This window comes from Podarcis filfolensis (assembly GCF_964270895.1).
Source record: "Podarcis filfolensis genome assembly, chromosome: 17".
Taxonomy (NCBI): domain Eukaryota; kingdom Metazoa; phylum Chordata; class Lepidosauria; order Squamata; family Lacertidae; genus Podarcis; species Podarcis filfolensis.
The window spans coordinates 12999153-13016135 of record NC_139621.1 but is presented as its reverse complement, the minus strand read 5'-3'; the positions used below and the strand labels follow the sequence as shown (position 1 = coordinate 13016135).

The 16983-nt window shown below is 46.9% G+C and overlaps 1 protein-coding gene across 14 annotated transcripts in view; it reads left to right on the top strand.

Moving 5' to 3' along the window:
• Positions 1-16983, top strand: part of SMARCA2 (SWI/SNF related BAF chromatin remodeling complex subunit ATPase 2) — a 128982-nt gene that overhangs the window by 4084 nt on the left and 107915 nt on the right. For 11 of the 14 annotated variants that reach the window (XR_014542965.1, XM_083592785.1, XM_083592790.1 and 8 more), the window contains exons 2-3: positions 7439-7697; positions 12360-12489. Coding sequence is in view for 13 of the 14 variants with exons in the window: in XM_083592785.1 (XP_083448911.1) it covers positions 7473-7697; positions 12360-12489 (355 nt within the window). In the remaining variant the exon portion in view is untranslated. Of the gene's footprint in view, positions 1-7438; positions 7698-10108; positions 10301-12359; positions 12490-16983 lie in introns of those variants that run through there. The other 3 variants (XM_083592781.1, XM_083592780.1, XM_083592782.1) reach the window with 3 other exon arrangements.

Genomic DNA, 16983 nt, shown 5'->3' with positions numbered 1-16983 from the left:
TTTTTGCAAAATACTTCCTATGCCAGCTGTACTAGGAGACTGTGGAGGGCCGAGGCCCCCCTCCCTCTTCCCATCCCCAGGGAGGCTTGTGGCCCATGCTTTCTGAAACCTGAGTCCCGGCTTGTTTATGAGTCTGTTCCGAGATTATTTGCCGTTCTTGGTGGTTTGTCGTTCTTCTGCTTCCTCTGGCTGCCCTGTCCTAGAGTTTGCAAAATACCAGTTTTGCTCCCAAACGGTAATTATTCCCCCCTCCCTTCTGTAAATTACATCGACACAACGGTTGGAGTTATGGGGGCTGTTATCTAGTCGATCTGCTTTCTAATAGTGTGCAGACAATAATCCCTGACGAGCCTTGGAGGAAAATAGATAACGCCCAGCTTTTGTCTGCTTTGGACTTATCCATGTTTTGCAGGATAACTTGTGAAGAGGCTTGTTCGGCGCGAAGGAGTGACGAAATTCAAGGCTGTTCCAGTGTTTTTGCAGCTTTGAGCTGCTCTGTGAAGCTGAGCTTTTGCCAGTTTGAATCAACTTCTTAGAATGGACTGCCTGGTGCTGTTGGAAGTTTGCCAGGCGTGTTTTGCAACTGACGGGGGTCCGCTTGCGACCCCTTGAAGATCTCTGGGGGGCAGGTTGGTGGGTTCGCCCGACTGGCCCTTTCCAGTGAAGCCTGGGCCTGCCAGAAGCGACAGGGCTTCACGTCAGTGTCAAATCTAGATAGTCCAAAGATTGGTGACCTTCTGATCTGGCCACACTTGATCTAGAGCCAGAATAAGGGGGCGCTTTGTCCTTGCTCCCTATTTTGGCGCAGTGGGTGATGTTATGATTGCTTGGGGGAACGTGCCCCATGGGATTTTAAAGCTCCAGAGGAAAAATTGGGGTCCCCCCCTGCTCTGTTTGTCAGTGTACCATCCCTGGAACGTAACTCTCATGTAAATTGCAAGTTAACCTGGACTAAGTAGGGACAGCAGTGGCTGTGTGACCTATTCTTCCTCTCTGCAAAGGTGCTGAATCTAACGCATATTTTTGCTGCTTGTCTTGCGCAGTTCGGCTTCGACCTACACTGGTCAAGGAAGAGATGCTGGTCCCATGCTCTCAACCAGATGTCAGTAAACCTTTTCAGCAGGGGGCTGGTCCACTGTCCCTCAGACCTTGTGGGGGGCCGGACTATATTTTGGGGAAAAAATATGAACAAATTCCTATGCCCCACAAATAACCCAGGAGATGCATTTTAAATAAAAGCACACATTCTACTCACGTAAAAACATGCTGATTCTCGGACCGTCTGCGGGCTGGATTGAGAAGGCGATTGGGCTGGATCCGGCCCCCGGGCCTTAGTTTGCCTACCCATGCTCTCAACTCTTGTGCGAGTAAAAAGAAGAAGTCCTTATTGTAAATATGCAGGGTTGTGGACTAAAGGAATGAAATTTACAGCCTGTACTGCCCTCAGAGAAAATATGGAAAAGATGATGTATCATTGGTACATTACTCCTGTGAAATTGCAAAAAATGTATAAGACTGGCGACAAAAGTTGTTGGAAGTTGGAAGAGGGGAGCTTCTACCACATGTGGTGGAAATGTGAAGAAGTTAAAAAAATTTGGGATTCCATCTACAACGAACTAAAGAAAATACTTAAATACACCTTTGTCAAAAAGCCTGAAGCCTTCCTTCTGGGAATGGTTGGAGAGGAGATCAAGAAAGAAGATCATTTAATGTTTCAATATGCAATTGTAGCTGCCAGGATTTTGTTAGCACAAAATTGGAAAACCCCAAATATCCCGACTGTTAAAGAGTGGCAAATTAAATTGTTTGAGTATATGGATTTGGCAAAAATGACGCAGAATATCAGACAGAAAAAAGGCATAAAGTTTATTGACGATTGGTATAAATTTATAACATATATGGAAACAAATTTTAGAGATATAAAAATTACAGTAGGTATAACATAACTCTTGCGATGTGTAGATGCTATAAAATGAAAAACTGCAGAATGGTTTTAATTTTCACATAATCCAAAACCGAGATGGAGGGAAGTCAGTCGCTATTTGTTGATATTTCATGTCTGTTTTTTGGTTGGTGTATGTGTTTTGCTTTGCGTGATGTTTGTTTTTTTTCCTTTGGTATGCGTAGGTTATTTTTTGTTTGTATTTTCCTTTTTTTGTTGTTGTTTGATTACAGAAAATGAATAAAAAGAAGTTGAAAAAGTAAATATGCAGGGGTGGCAATCCGACGAATGAGTTCTTGTAACTACATCGGTCTCTTCATATTCCCCCCCCCCCCATTTATATTTGCTGTTATTGCTTAGTGAATTTATTGGTTGGAACTCGATAGTCTGTGAATGATGGGAACAAACAGAAAATAAACAGGACTGTGCAAGGGGGTGTTGAGATTGCATTCATACTGTGGGCTTTTGCAGCCACTAAATATGCCTCCTGGTGTCTTGTCTAGCGGTTAACATACTCTTTCTATAATACAGAGGTCCCTTGGTTCTCAAACAACTTGAAACCCAAACACTGCAAACTTGGAAGTAAGTGTTCCAGTTTGCGAACTTTTTTGGGAAGCCGAGTGTTACGCTTCCATTTTGAGTGACACACTTCCGTTTTGAGTGCTATGCTGAGGTCTGTCTGTTTCTGCTATTTATTTTGCGTTTTTGTTTTTGCGGCTTTTTTGCTTTAGTGACTGTGTGGAACCCAGTTCAGCCACTGATGGATTGATTGTGTGACTGCAGTACATCGTTCATTGCTTTTGTTTTATGGATCAGTGGTCTCGTTGTATAGTAAAATTTACGTTAAATTGCTGTTTTGGGGGTTGTTTTTAAAAGTCTGGAGTGGATTAATCCGTTTTGCATGACTTTCTATGGGAACCCCTCCCTCTCAGCCTTGCCTACCTCTCAAGGTTGTTGTGAGGATATAGTGGGGATAACAACAATATACTCTACCTTGGAGGAAAGGTGAGATAGAAACGCCATAGGAAATAAACTTCGTGTGGAAATGGCCTCAGTCCTAAATGGTGCCATTGTCAAAGCAACCATAAATTAAGTTTCTAATACATCAGAGATGTTGCTTCTGGTGCATAACTCTGGCTAAATCTCAAAGAACATGCTGCACCCATTGCAGGGGTGTGAAGATAACTATTTATTTCTTCTTTCGCACTGGCTAGATAGCAGTTTCTGTTTAAATTTAGCCTTTCTGATAGCAGTTCTGCATTTTCAGGCAGTGCTAGGAGGCTCCCACTACATTGGACTGGCAGTCCCTTGTCTCTTGCCAAACACCTTCCAAAGCTACCTTTCCCTGGAAAAAAAACCCACAAGATGCAGTTTTGTGCGTTTAAAACACTTCCTTTTGTGATGGCGGTTAGTGGGGGGGGGGAAACTGATGAGCCCCCGGGGACTCTGCAGGTATGGTTTGTTTTGCACAGTCTGGCTTTGGAGGTATTTACATGTCTTGCCCTGCAAGCAGTGGGAGTCCCCAGGTAGATGACTTTAATCCAGCCCAATGACTCTTGTTCCAATTGCTGCCTGGCTTAATCAGAGGAAGGATGGGGTGATTAAAACACAACAATGTAATGTTTGCACAAATATAAAAAACGCACTGGAGTAATGAAGTATTGCTGAGTATTTAGCGCTGGACTATAAAAGGATGGAATTGGAAGAAAGAGGTCTTAGGCTGTGTTTCTTATTTTAATAATTTGATTTTAAATAATATAAACAAATTACAAGCAACAAGTCCAAATACTGAGATTACTCTGAATCTCCGGACTCCCCCCCCCAACCCGTCCATGGGTCCCATTGATAATATTTACAACTGCATATCAACCTTTATCCAAATATTTATCCTTCTAAATTATCCATACTTTCTGTTACTTTACAAGTGTGGGGGTTAAAATCCTGCCAATGTTTTAACTTGCTTGCAACGGTGTCGTAAGTGAATCACAAACTTTCCCCATTCTTTTTTTAAAGTTCTAGTCTTCTTGATTCCTGAGCTTCCCAGATAATTTTGCCATTTTGGCGTAGTCCATCAACTTGGTTTGCCATTAGTTTCTAGCAAACCCAGCCAGATGGGCGGGGTATATAATATTTAATTATTATTATTATTAGTCAGGGGTGTTTCTTCCTTCCATCTCTGGCATCTTTGACTGTGTTTCTAAGGCTCCCGTGTTGTTGTTTTCTGGTAGAATGAAATGGATGATGTAGCAGCAGATGACGGGCTCCCGTTTGAACCCTTTTCATACTAGCTGTGCTTATTCCAATTCAGGGATGCTTCACACAGCGTGTAACACCGTGCAATGGCCAGTGCCACTCGCCAGCTGTTGTTCTTCTGTTTTCTGGTCATTTAGTCCAGCCCCTTGCGATGCAGGAATCTCAGCCATGACAGATGACCACCCAAACTCTGCTTAAATACCTCTGAGGAAGGAGAGTCCCATCACCTCCTGAGGGAGACAGTTCTGCTGTCGGAAAGTTCTTCCTGACGTTGGGTCGGAATCTCCTCTCTCGGAACTTGAAGCCATTGGTGCACCCAAAGTGCAAAAGCAAAGCCTTCCACGCGCTTCAAACGCTGTAGGTTCTTGGTTCCAGTGTCAAACAAGGTGGATTCTTGCAAGAACCCAGCGTTGCCATCTCTTCTCCCCAGGGTGCTTTCCACAGTTGCCGAATTTCTGTCTTGGGAAACCCATCCCTCTGTTTGGGGATCTGTGGGGTTTGGGGCCCCAAAGGGGTCTGGCCATAGCTGTCAACCGTCCCTTGTTTGGCGGGAAACTCCCTTATCCCAGCGCCATGTCCCGCTGCTGTCCCTTATTGATGATGTCCCTTAAACTTCCTGGGTTTCAAAGGAAGCAGCTCCTCTCCCTCCCTCCCTGCCGGCCAGGGAGGCTCCTCAACTGTGTTGCTTGGCTGCGTTGCTCACCCAGTAAGGAGTCTAAGAATGACTGGGGGGTGGGGCTTGCATGCCTTGTGCCGATCAAATCAGCTGCATTTCCTGGGGACTCGCCTTTGCTTCTGCGCTTCCCAGCAGAGAGGTGACGGTGGTTTTCCTTGCTGTATCCCCTTTGCTGGGTTGCTGCGCTGTGGGAACCACCGCTTGAGGCTTTGTTTGGCCGCTGGCTGGGCTTTCTGCCTTTGGCTCGGAGGGGCTCAGAAGTTGAACATACCTGTGCCCAGAAAATCCCTTATTTTGGCTGCTGATCCCTTATTTTTGAGGCTGCTGGTCCCTTATTTTCAAATCAGTAAGTTGACATCTATGGGTCTGGCAGGTAATGTGAACTGAGGCAGCAGAAGCCAAGATAGGCAGAAGTTGGGTAGGGAGAGCTTGGTCTGGCAAGGTGTCCTCTGAGGGGAGGCTTTACCAACACCTGGTGGAGCTAGGTTGGTTCTTGAGCTCACCTGAGTCGATGCTGAGCCAGGTGACTGGTGCAGTCGTGTCATTGATCGGTCTAACTCTGGCAGCAAACTTTGTGGTGGATGCACGGTCCAGGTGGGAAGATGCAGGGATGGCAGTGGGAAGTCCTAGTAAGACTCTTCTTTCTCTTCTCCAACATCACCCTACAACTCTCTTAGGACGATGCCCCTGTTCGCCCGCTGTAGGTGGCTGTCTTGGAGAGGAGTGGACTGTTAGGGGTCTTGGTTGAGTGGCACATGTCACTCAAGACGCAGCATGCTTGGAAGAATGCAGTGGTAGCTCTAGTTATGGATTTAATTCGTTTTGGGGTGCTGTGTGTACCCCCAAAAATTTGTAACTAGAGGCACCGCTTCTGTGCGGCGCAATAGAGCGCTTCTGCACATGCATGAGCGGCGAAACCTGGAAGTACAGTGGTACCTCGCGTTACATACGCTTCAGGTTACATACGCTTCAGGTTACAGACTCCACTAACCCAGAAATAGTGCTTCAGGTTAAGAACTTTGCTTCAGGATGAGAACAGAAATCGTGCTCCGGCGGCGCGGCGGCAGCTGGAGGCCCCATTAGCTAAAGTGGTGCTTCAAGTTAAGTACAGTTTCAAGTTAAGAACGGACCTCCGGAACGAATTAAGTACTTAACCTGAGGTACCACTGTATACACTTCCAGGTTTGCCGCGGCCGTAACCCAAAGATTCTGCAACCTGGAGGTTATGCAACACAAGGTACCACTGTACAGCTGTACTCAGCATGGCAGCATCCTGGTTGAGGGGAGAAAGATACCCACTTTCTAGGAAACTCTGCTCTGAGTCTTCTTGTCATGCAGCCTATTGGACTGCAGTGTTTGGCATGTCTGGTTGTGCAACGGGTGCCTGCTGAAATTGTGATGTGTGAATTGGCATAAAGCGCAGGCCTCCATAGGTCCTTATTTTGTCTGTTCTCCCCCCCCCCCCATCTCTCCAAGGTCTTCACACGTGGGCCTGCGTGACTCGATATCTCTCTAGACTCAGGGTCCTGGATTCCGTAGCAGGAATTTTCCATTTATTTCTCTGTGGCTTCATTGCAGCCATCCAAATTTGCTCAGTCCTCTGTCATCACTATTTGACATTTATTGCAGTGTTGGGGAGGGGCGTTTTTTGAGTTCTTGTTTTTTATTATGTACTGTATTCTGTGCTTTTATATTGCGATTTTACGTTGCAAGAGGCCCTGAGACCTGTGGCGTATCGGGCGGTATACAATTCTAATAAATAATAATAATAATAATAATAATACATTTTAATATAATGGGTTGTATCTTACAGTAGGCCCACTGAAATCCATGTGGGCAGAAAAGAAGGAGACATGCTTTGGTGCTTCTGTGAGCAAGTGTTGGCTTGATGAATTTAGGAGACGTCTCCTTCATTGGTAGCAATATAAACAGATCAGATTCTTAACCCTCGTCAAAATCGGTATCTGTATTCCAAATGCCAGCAAAGCATTCTTTGTAGCAGAGAACTCTTGTCTCGGAGATACTTCCATGGCCCTAATAAAGGGTTGATGACCAGAAGTCCGAGAACCTGTGCCTTTTTGTTCCCATTGAAATGAATGGACATTTGCTGCGGCCCATTCATTTTCGCTAGTTTACTCTGAGTAGCGCTTGCTTGGCTCAAGCTCAGTATCCTCAGAGTTTAGATTAGTTATTCTGCACCGTCAGAATGAGTTTTCAAAGGCAGGGTTAAGGATCTGTGCTGTCTTTCACAGATAGCGTCTGGTTCCTTTCTCCGGAATGTGCGTTTGTCTTTTATCATTTATATCAATTTATATAATCTATCCTTAAACTGTCCTTCTGTGCAAAACTCCCAATTTAAAAGAAAACGTGCGATTTTTATCTTAACAAGTCCGGTTTGTTTAAAAGTTTCTGGCTGGAAACCCTATTATTATTATTATATTTTCACGGCCCTTTAGGAAGTGAGGCAAGAACTGCAATTATTTCCATATGCTCTGTTCTAATTTATGCTTTGCATCGTTACTTGGCTGTGGACAACTGACCTTCACATTGTGTTTCTCTCCCTGCAGCCGGACCGTGGACTGAAAGCGAGGCAGAGAGCAGATGGCTACTCCGACAGATCCCGGCGCCATGCCTCATCCCGGACCTTCCCCGGGGCCAGGGCTCTCTCCCGGACCCATACTGGGTCCCAGCCCAGGACCAGGTCCCTCGCCCAGTTCGGTGCACAGCATGATGGGGCCGAGTCCTGGACCTCCAAGCGTTCCGCATCCCATGCCCGCTATGGGGCCAAACGATTACCCGCCAGAAGGAATGCACTCCATGCACAAAGTAAGCATTTTCAGTTTTTTCCCATGTTGTGCACGTCTTCTTTTCTTCTTCAAAATTTTTTATTAGTTTTCACAATGTTATAAACAAACACATAAGACAAGCAAACATAAATCATAGCCTTATTGAAAATTACACTTCTCAACTTTGTTAAGTGACTTCCTCGCTTCCCCTTGGTTGAATTTCATTGCATGTCCTTTTAACGGTTTACCAAATCCCAATTCTTATAAAATTTAACTTAGACATTAACATCCCTAAATCTTCACCTTATGGAATTAAACATATTAATTCATCACTTAACATAAATAAAGTCCTAGGCCAATTAAATATCTGCAAGCTGTTTTCAGTTAATTTGACTTAACAAATTTAGCTAGATAATCATTAAATTTAATCCACTCTTCCTGATACACCTCCTCCTTCTGGTCGCGGACTCTTCCGGTTAGGTCGGCTAGCTCTGAAAAATCCATCATCTTCATCTGCCATTCTTCTATCGTTGGTAATTCTTGGGTTTTCCAGTTTTTAGCTAACAAAATACGGGCGGCAGTTGTTGTGCACGTCTGATGTCAGTAGGGTCGCTTGCATAGCAAACATTGGTGGCTGAAATCCCCTTTTTCGCACAGCTATTAAAAGTGCTAAAGCCCCAAGATACCAGGACCTGATGGTCTATCAGCGAAATATTATAAGACGTTGTAAGACTGGCTCACCCAACCTCTGGTAGAAATATCTAACTCGATTTTGCAAGGGCGCGAAGCACCTGAAACCTGGAAGCAAGCTTATATTACTCTGATTCCTAAATAGGGTCAAGATAGATCCAATGTTAAAAACTACAGACCAATCTTTCTACTCAGTGTGGATTACAAAATTTTTGCAAATACACTGGCCAACAGGCTAAAGAAGGTTTTATCTGAGTATATTCATAAAGAACAGGCAGGATTTCTGCCTGGAAGACATATGAAAGACAACATTAGAAATGTTGTGGATATTTTGGAAAAGTTAGAAGCAAGAAAGAGTTGTAAAGCAATGTTAATGTTTATTGATGCAGAGAAAGCCTTTGACAATGTGGCGCTGTGGATTAAACCACAGAGCCTAGGACTTGCCGATCAGAAGGTCGGCGGTTCGAATCCCCGTGACGGGGTGAGCTCCTGTTGCTCGGTCCCTGCTCCTGCCAACCTAGCAGTTCAAAAGCACATCAAAGTGCAAATAGATAAATAGGTACCGCTCTGGTGGGAAGGTAAACGGTATTTCCATGCGCTGCTCTGGTTCGCCAGAAGCGGCTTAGTCCTGCTGGCCACATGACGCAGAAACTGTATGCCGGCTCCCTTGGCCAATAAAGCGAGATGAGCACCGCAACCCCAGAGTTGGCCACAACTGGACCTAATGTTCAGGGGTCCCTTTACCTTTACTTTTACTTCTGTGTAAACACGCCTGTGCAGAGCTCCTGGGCAGCTTTACTCTCATGCAGACAAGAGTTTATTTGCCTTCGGGCTCATGAATGCTGGGAGGTTAGTGGTTTTTTCTTTCTTTATGACCATGATCCAAAAGTAAAGGATTTATACCTTAGAAGTGGCTCGTTGCAAGTTTTGTTTCTGAACTAACCTCCTTTTGGTATAGGGGTTGTTATTTGGAGTGCGTGTGATACAAACTGTTTAATGGGACTTGTATATTTTCAAGTTCCTACTCTGATTTGTATCCCCCCGTTTCTTGTGAATTTGGCACAGCCCCAGGAACAAAAAGTTCCCCAAGAATAATTGGGCTGCAGTATCACCTCCTGAAGGGGAAAGATCACATTGCACCAAAAGCCACGTAGAGATCAGTTAACTTACAGCTTCAGGTTGGGGTTTTGAGAACTTTAAAGCCCTACACGGCTCAGGACCTCAATACCTCAAGGATCGCCTCTCCCCATGTGAACTGACCCAGACCCTCCATTTGTCTATGTCCCCCACTCCCAGAGAGGTTTGGAGGGTGGCAACAAGAGGGCGGGGCCTTTTCTGTGGTGGCTCCCTAGTTTTGAAACACTCCAACCAGAGAGGTTTGCCTGGCGCCATCATTACATGCCCTTAGGCGCCAGGCAAAAACATTTCCCTTTACTTTTCATCCATTAAATAATCTGTGGCCTGTAAAAGTGTGGGGGAAATGACTATTATTATTAATGATTTGTCTGTCTGTCAGTATGCTTTTGACTATGTTTTTATCATTGATGTTCTGTAATGTGTTTTTAACGTAGTACACCGCCCTGGGAGCTTTTGATAAAGGGTGGTATATAAATTGATTGAAATAATGCAAATACTGATATAATAATGATGACACCTGGTTGGTTGGCGACAAATCTGCCTTAAGTTGTGCCCTCGGAACATCTTGCCCCGCCTTCATCTTCCTTCCTCACCTGCTTCCTTTTCCCCCATTCTTAACGGATCTGCCAACTGCCATGGAACATTCTGGACCCATAAATGCCATAGGGAGGAAACTCCCTTCTTGGACCTCAGCCCACCTGCTCTTAAGCATCTTCTGCCCACGGCAAAAAGGCCATTTTCGGTGCGTCTCCAACTGCTTTTCCACGGTCCCGTGACTTTGAAACACCTCGATCCGCCTTGGCAAACATCTCCATCGTAAGAAAGGCTGCTTGTGCCAAGGGCATCATTTTCAGGATAGCTCTAGTCCTTTTTCAACACTAACAAACTGCCCTTCCCAAAACTGAGAATTTCTAGCGCTGTAGTTTTAATTATGTGCTATTAGGGATAGCAGCGGCTGTTGTTGTTTTATCGGGAGCGGTGTGCCTTCGAGAGAAAGGAAGAACTGCAGTTCCTCCTCTCCAGCAGATTAGTTCGAAAATGCCGTTGGGTATAAAGGGAAACTTCTGGCCGTGCAAAAACCTGTTGCGTTGTCTCGCAGCTCTTCCCACCTCCCCAAATCTGGAATCATTTATTCTTTCCTTTGTAGCAGAGTTCTGATTTTCCTCCCAGCTTCTCTCGCTTTCTCTCCATCGCTCTCAGCACTTGGAGGCCTGGACATGGCCTTGGCTGGGGGGACAGCAAGAGATGGGAGCGCGGCAGCTGTGTGTTTGTGTGTGTGTGCAAGGGGACGGGGAGTGTGCGTGCGTGCGCACACATGCGCAAGTCTGTGCGCTGCCCCTTTTTCTCCGGAAAGCAGCTGCTGACTGCTCCTTTCCCTTTAAATAATGGCTCCCCAGTGCTCTGCATTTGCAGCTGGCAAGGGAAGTAAATCTTCTCTTTCCTCCTGCGCTGATGTTTTTGCTTTTTTTTTAATAAAAAAAAACCTCCAGGCTTGCAATTTTCAGGTTTCCTTTGCATGGACTTTGCTCTGTTTTCCCCGCTCCCCTCCCTCCCTTCTGTGTGGATCTCATCATGTCCCCGCATGGCGATCTCTTTCTCCTCTGGATGAATCCAGTTGCCTTCCATGAGTTTCATTCTCATTGCTCAGATGCCTCCTCCCTTTCTCTCTCTCTTCCTCCCTTGGCTGAGTCTGGATCTCTTTCTTGCTTCACGAATTCAGTTTTTTGCTGGTCTTGGGCGCTGCAAGGGCTCCGTGAGGTTTTTCTGCTTCTCCTTCCTCCTGCCCCATAGGAAGGGCTGGTTCCTACCATTGAATATTCACATTCAAATGGTCTTGGGGATGTTCTGGGGCGGCAGTTGCTGCTCAGAGTGCCCCAGACAACACATATCCTCCTCTTCTGAGCTCCTTGCGTCTGTTTCCGGGTTATGGAGAGCAGAGGGCCTTCTCGGTGGTGGCACCCTCCCTGTGGAACACCCTCCCATCAGATGTCAAGGAAATAAACAACTACAGTCATACCTCATGTTACGTCCGCTTCATGTTACGTTCTTTCAGGTTACGTCCTGCGGCAACCCGAAAGTACCAGAAAGGGTTACTTCCGGGTTTCACTGCTCGTGCATGCGCAGAAGTGCAAAATGATGTGATGCGTAGAAGCAGCGAATCGCAACCCGCGCATGCGCAGACACGCCGCTGCGGGTTGCGTTCTTTTCATGTTGTGAACGGGCCTCCGGAGTGGTCTTTGTGGTCCCTGCCATTTGCTTGGCTGCTGCCAAAGAGCAGGAGATTATCGCAGCAGCACTTTTGGCCCAACGCACCACGACAGGGCTCTCAAGAAGTCTTGGGGTTCAGTGAATGGCTTTTGAAGCTGCTCTAAGTTAGGCTCGGAATGAGAAAAGTCAAACACGCTTGACTCTTAAAGGGACAATTTCAGAAAAGATGGGTGCCGTATCGCGTAAAACTCTCACCGTGTTCATTTGATGCTCCTTGAGTCTTCAGTTTTCTTGGTCTTTTTAGCATTGTGTTTTAGATGTTGACCTAGGGTTGCAATATTTCAAACAGTGAAAAGCATGGACAGAAAAGTTGTTGAGCTTTGGGGGCAAAATTTCAAAAAAGCGCTTCAAAAATGCCTCTTTTGAGCTATTTTTATGGGAAAACTGCACTGCTGACATGGGCTGCCATACGTCCGGATTTCCCCAATTTCCACCTGGACTCTGCTGCCCACCTCTGTTCCAGGTATGTCTGGGAAAATCCGGACATATGGCAACCCCAGCTGACCTGATTTTAATGCTATTTTGTGTGTGTACATGTCTAGAGACCCATTTTTCTGAAATGATGGAGCAGTCCAGAAACGTATGCATGTTTTTCCTCTGTTTACAGCCCATTGATGGTTTGCATGAGAAAGGAATGGTGGAAGACCTGCACAACAGTGCCATGAAGACCGCAAACATGAGGCCTCCTCACCCTGGCATGGGGCCGCCCCAGAGCCCAAGGGATCAGCACAGCCAAGGTGGGTTTTCCAGGGGGCTGGCGATATATTTGAGGTCGCTCTTAAGATCTGTGAAGCTGCTCGCTAATTTGGACAGGGTGCCTTGTGCCCTTGGTTGTCAGATTCTTGCTGGTTATTTTGGTGGTGCTTGTCTTTCTGCCTTTATTTATTTATAAAAGGCTTTTGAAGCTGTAATAAAGAGCTGAATAAACTTTCCCCTGGAGAGGTACTCCTTCCTAAAAGTTTAGGCTCAAAAAGAATTGCAAGGAAAGCAAGTTTAAGGGTAAGTTAGTAACTCCAATTACGTAAACTTCGGAACATGGAAGTGTATTTCTGGGTTTTTGCCGCGTGCGGAGAAGTGCTCTACCGCGCCGCGTGTGTGCGCAGAACAGGCACCTCGGATTGCGGAAATCTTGGGATCTGGCTGGAGCTCCGGAACGGATCCCATCCGCAACCAGAGGTACCACTGTATTTTTTGCTTTCATTGGGTATGTTTTTGTGTTTTGGAGGATCTGTATTTATTAGAAAATCAAGAAATTATTCACACGGTGGAACAAAAGCACGTGAGCACTGTTTGTGGAATGGAAACTTAATGCGGTGAGATGAACTGTCCCATCCATCTGTTTTCCCAAGGTTATCCCCATCTCTAAATATGAAATCGCCCTTGTCACCCAGTCCAACTCTGGCTCTGCCATCCTCTGGTAGCAGAAGCTTCTCTAAAATTTTCTCGCTAACCGGCCAAGTCTCTCCCTCTTTGCCTTTGGTAAAGGGTAAAGGGACCCCTGGCCATTAGGTCCAGTAGTGGCCGACTCTGGGGTTGCGGCGCTCATCTCGCTTTATTGGCCGAGGGAGCCGGCGTACAGCTTCCGGGTCATGTGGCCAGCATGACTAAGCCGCTTCTGGCAAACCAGAGCAGCACACGGAAACGCTGTTTACCTTCCCGCCGGAGCGGTACCTATTTATCTACTTGCACTTTGACGTGCTTTCGAACTGCTAGGTTGGCAGGAGCAGGGACCGAACCACAGGAGCTCACCCCGTTGCGGGGATTCGAACCACCGACCTTCTGATCAGCAAGTCCTATGCTCTGTGGTTTAACCCACAGCGCCACCTGCGTCCCATCTTTGCCTTTGGAGCCTGTCCCAATTGCCACAAGAGGACCTGGTAGCACTTTTCCTTGTGATTTTTCTGGAATCGCGACGCCTCCTTTAGTTGCAGCCTCAGCTGTTCCAGCCAAAACATAGTCAAATAATTTCCCCCCATGCCTGTCCTGCCATGGTAAAGCCTGACAGGGGCTCCTATACCTTCCGCCTTTGTTTTGTGTTTGGATAAGATCCCAGAAGGGCAAATGCCCAGGCTAGAGAACGAAGGCAGAGCCCCATGTTTGCATGCAGAGAAAGCAGACAGAAAGCATGGCTTGCCTGCAGAAGGTCGCAGGTTCAAATCCCAGCATATCTGGCTAGGGTTGGGAAAGACCCTTCTCAAGTCCTGGCCAGCTGCTGCCAGCCAGTGCAGACAATACTCAGCTGTAGGTGGGCCTGTGATCTGGACTGGAAAAGGCAGCTTTCTATACATTATCAGACTGATGACCTATCCGGACCCATGCTTTGGCTGCCAGCATTTCTAGCCCTCCGGCAATGGCTTCCTAGGAAGGAACTCTCCATTACGTCGATTAAATTATTGCTTACCTCATAGAATCGGAGGCTTGTAGAGCTGGAAAGGGACCACAGCGGTCATCTAGTCCAGCCCCACCGCGATGTAGGGATTTTTGGTTGGATGAGTCTGTAAAATTGGAGTTTGCTTGCATTTATTCAGAGTTCATTGGAAAGGAACTATTATTATTATTATTATTATTATTATTATTATTATTATTATTAGAATTTATATACTGCCCTATACCCGGGGGTCTCAGGGCAGTTCACAGAATAAAATCAAGATATAAAACCACAAAATACCTAATAAAAATAACAACCTGATAGCCCCCTCCAAAAGAGCCACATTTTAAAAGGGCATTGGATGTCAATCAGCCCAAAGCCTGGTTAAAAAGGAACGTTTTTGCCTGGCGTCTAAAGGTGTAGAATGAAGGCGCCAGGCGAACTTCCCTGGGGAGAGCATTCCAAAGGCAGGGAGCCACCACAGAGAAGGCCCCGCTTTTGTGTTGCCACCCTCTGCACCTCTCGAGAAAGGGGCACACGAAGGAGGCCTCAAGATGATTTCAGGGTCCGGATAGGTTCATATGGAAAGAGGCAGTCCTTAAGGTATTGCAGTCCTGAGCCATTTAAGGCTTCAGAGGTCAAAACCAGCACTTTGAATTGGGCCCGGAAACTAATTCGTAGCCGGTGCAGTCGGACCGCAATCGGTGCAATAAGCTCAGACCGTCTTGCGACCTGGCTGCTGAATTCTGCACCAGCTGAAGTTTCCGAACCGTCTTCAGAGGCAGCCCTATGTATAACGCATTGCAGCAATCTAACCTTGAGGTCACCAGAGCGAAGGCAACAGAACTATGTGGGTGGATGCTTGCTTTGTGATGTTCTTGCTGAGGAAGCAGAGGTGTGGTGGGGAGGGAACCACAGAGAGCCTGCTGCAGTTTTAATTTGCGTCCCTTCAGAAAGCAGTTTTCGGGGCAGGCAGAGGTTTGCCCGACCAAATTAAAAGGTAAAGGGACCCCTGACCATTAGGTCCAGTCGTGACCGACTCTGGGGTTGCGCACTCATCTCGCTCTATAGGCCGAGGGAGCCGGCGTTTGTCCGCAGACAGCTTCCGGGTCATGTGGCCAGCATGACTAAGCCGCTTCTGGCAAACCAGAGCAGCGGAGGAAACGCCGTTTACCTTCCCGCTGGAGCGGTACCTATTTATCTACTTGCACTTTGACGTGCTTTCGAACTGCTAGGTTGGCAGGAACAGGGAGCTCACCCCGTCTCGGGGATTTGAACCGCTGACCTTCTGATCGGCAAGTCCTATGCTCTGTGGTTTAACCCATAGCGCCACCCGCGTCCCGCCGGACCAAATACATGATGTGAAAATGGTGCAACCTGCCTAGGGTTTAACATTGCGCACACCTTGTGTGCGGGATATATCCTCCCCATCACGATTTGCATCTCCCTTTCCTTTGCCACCCCCGCCGCCTGCCTACTTGGGGGCTTCTCCTTGCATTCCCTTGGCCAGAACATCTAGCCGTTTTTTTCCCTGCTGCTTACGGAGGGCAAGCCAGGCCTTGGAAAGGTCAAACGTTCTCGTCGCAGCATATGCTGTGCAGCTAAGCCCTGAGAACAGAAGGTAAGCATAAAATACGGTTAATCTCTGGCAGTTTCTGAAAAAAAATGAGCAGCGGCAGAAGCACATCGTTCGGGGGTCCCTTCCCAGAGGAATTCATGGTTGAAACCGAGCGCTTGGGATGGTTTCGGTATTTAGATAAGGCTTGCAAACACTCTGCAGTTTAAACAGTTGCCTGGCATTCCAGAAGCTCAGCTGAACAGAAAGGGAGTTACTTATTTCAGAACGCTATTATGCCGCCAAACTCTGCAGGCTGCTTCCCCGTGTCCCCTTTTGAAAACACGAACGTTGCAATCAGAGGGATATTTATATATCCTCCTATTGATGCTGGGCTGCCTGCTTTTTGTTCTGTTCCTATTAAAAAGGAAAATGTGGAGGGCTTTAGAAGGAGTTGCATTCATTTGAGCGCCAGGCCCAGCACCCAGCCGCCTGAGCAAACAACATGTGTTCACGCTTCGAGACAGTTACAGCGTAAAACCTTGTTCTGGCCTGACATATCGTTGCATGCTTACGTTGCAAAAGCTTTCCTCCAGATTGTGTCCTGGGTGGGGGCTCCTGTTACTTTACATAGGGTCTGGAATAGTATTGTGAAAGCGGAGAACAGTTTGGAGCAATAGATACATAGATAGCAAAGCTAGCCCAGTAAATTTGGGGACATCTAAACATCCCCTTACGGGACGTGGGTGGCGCTGTTGGTTAAACCACAGAGCCTAGGATTTGCCGATCAGAAGGTCAGCGGTTCGAATCCCCGCGACAGGGTGAGCTCCCGTTGCTCGGTCCCTGCTCCTGCCAACCTAGCAGTTCGAAAGCACGTCAAAGTGCAAGTAGATAAATAGGTACCGCTCCGGCGGATAGGTAAACGACGTTTCCGTGCGCTGCTCTGGTTCGCCAGAAGTGGCTTAGTCATGCTGGCCACATGACCCGGAAGCTGTACACCGGCTCCCTCGGCCAATAAAGCGAGATGAGCGCCGCAACCCCAGAGTCAGCCACGACTGGACCTAATGGTCAGCGGTCCCTTTACCTTTAAACATCCCCTTACATTTGGGGCAGGGGCTAAATGTGGCCATCCAATCTTTTTTGTCTGGCCCCCAAGACACTCCCCAAACCGCACCTCTGCCAGACCCTATACTGCACTATGTTTGAGTGTTTTTGCCTGTTTCCTTTGATTCTGAGTGCACCTTGTTTCTCTGAACTGAGCATGGGACATGCGTTTGAGCATGTCTAGACAACAGCCCCGTTCCGGAA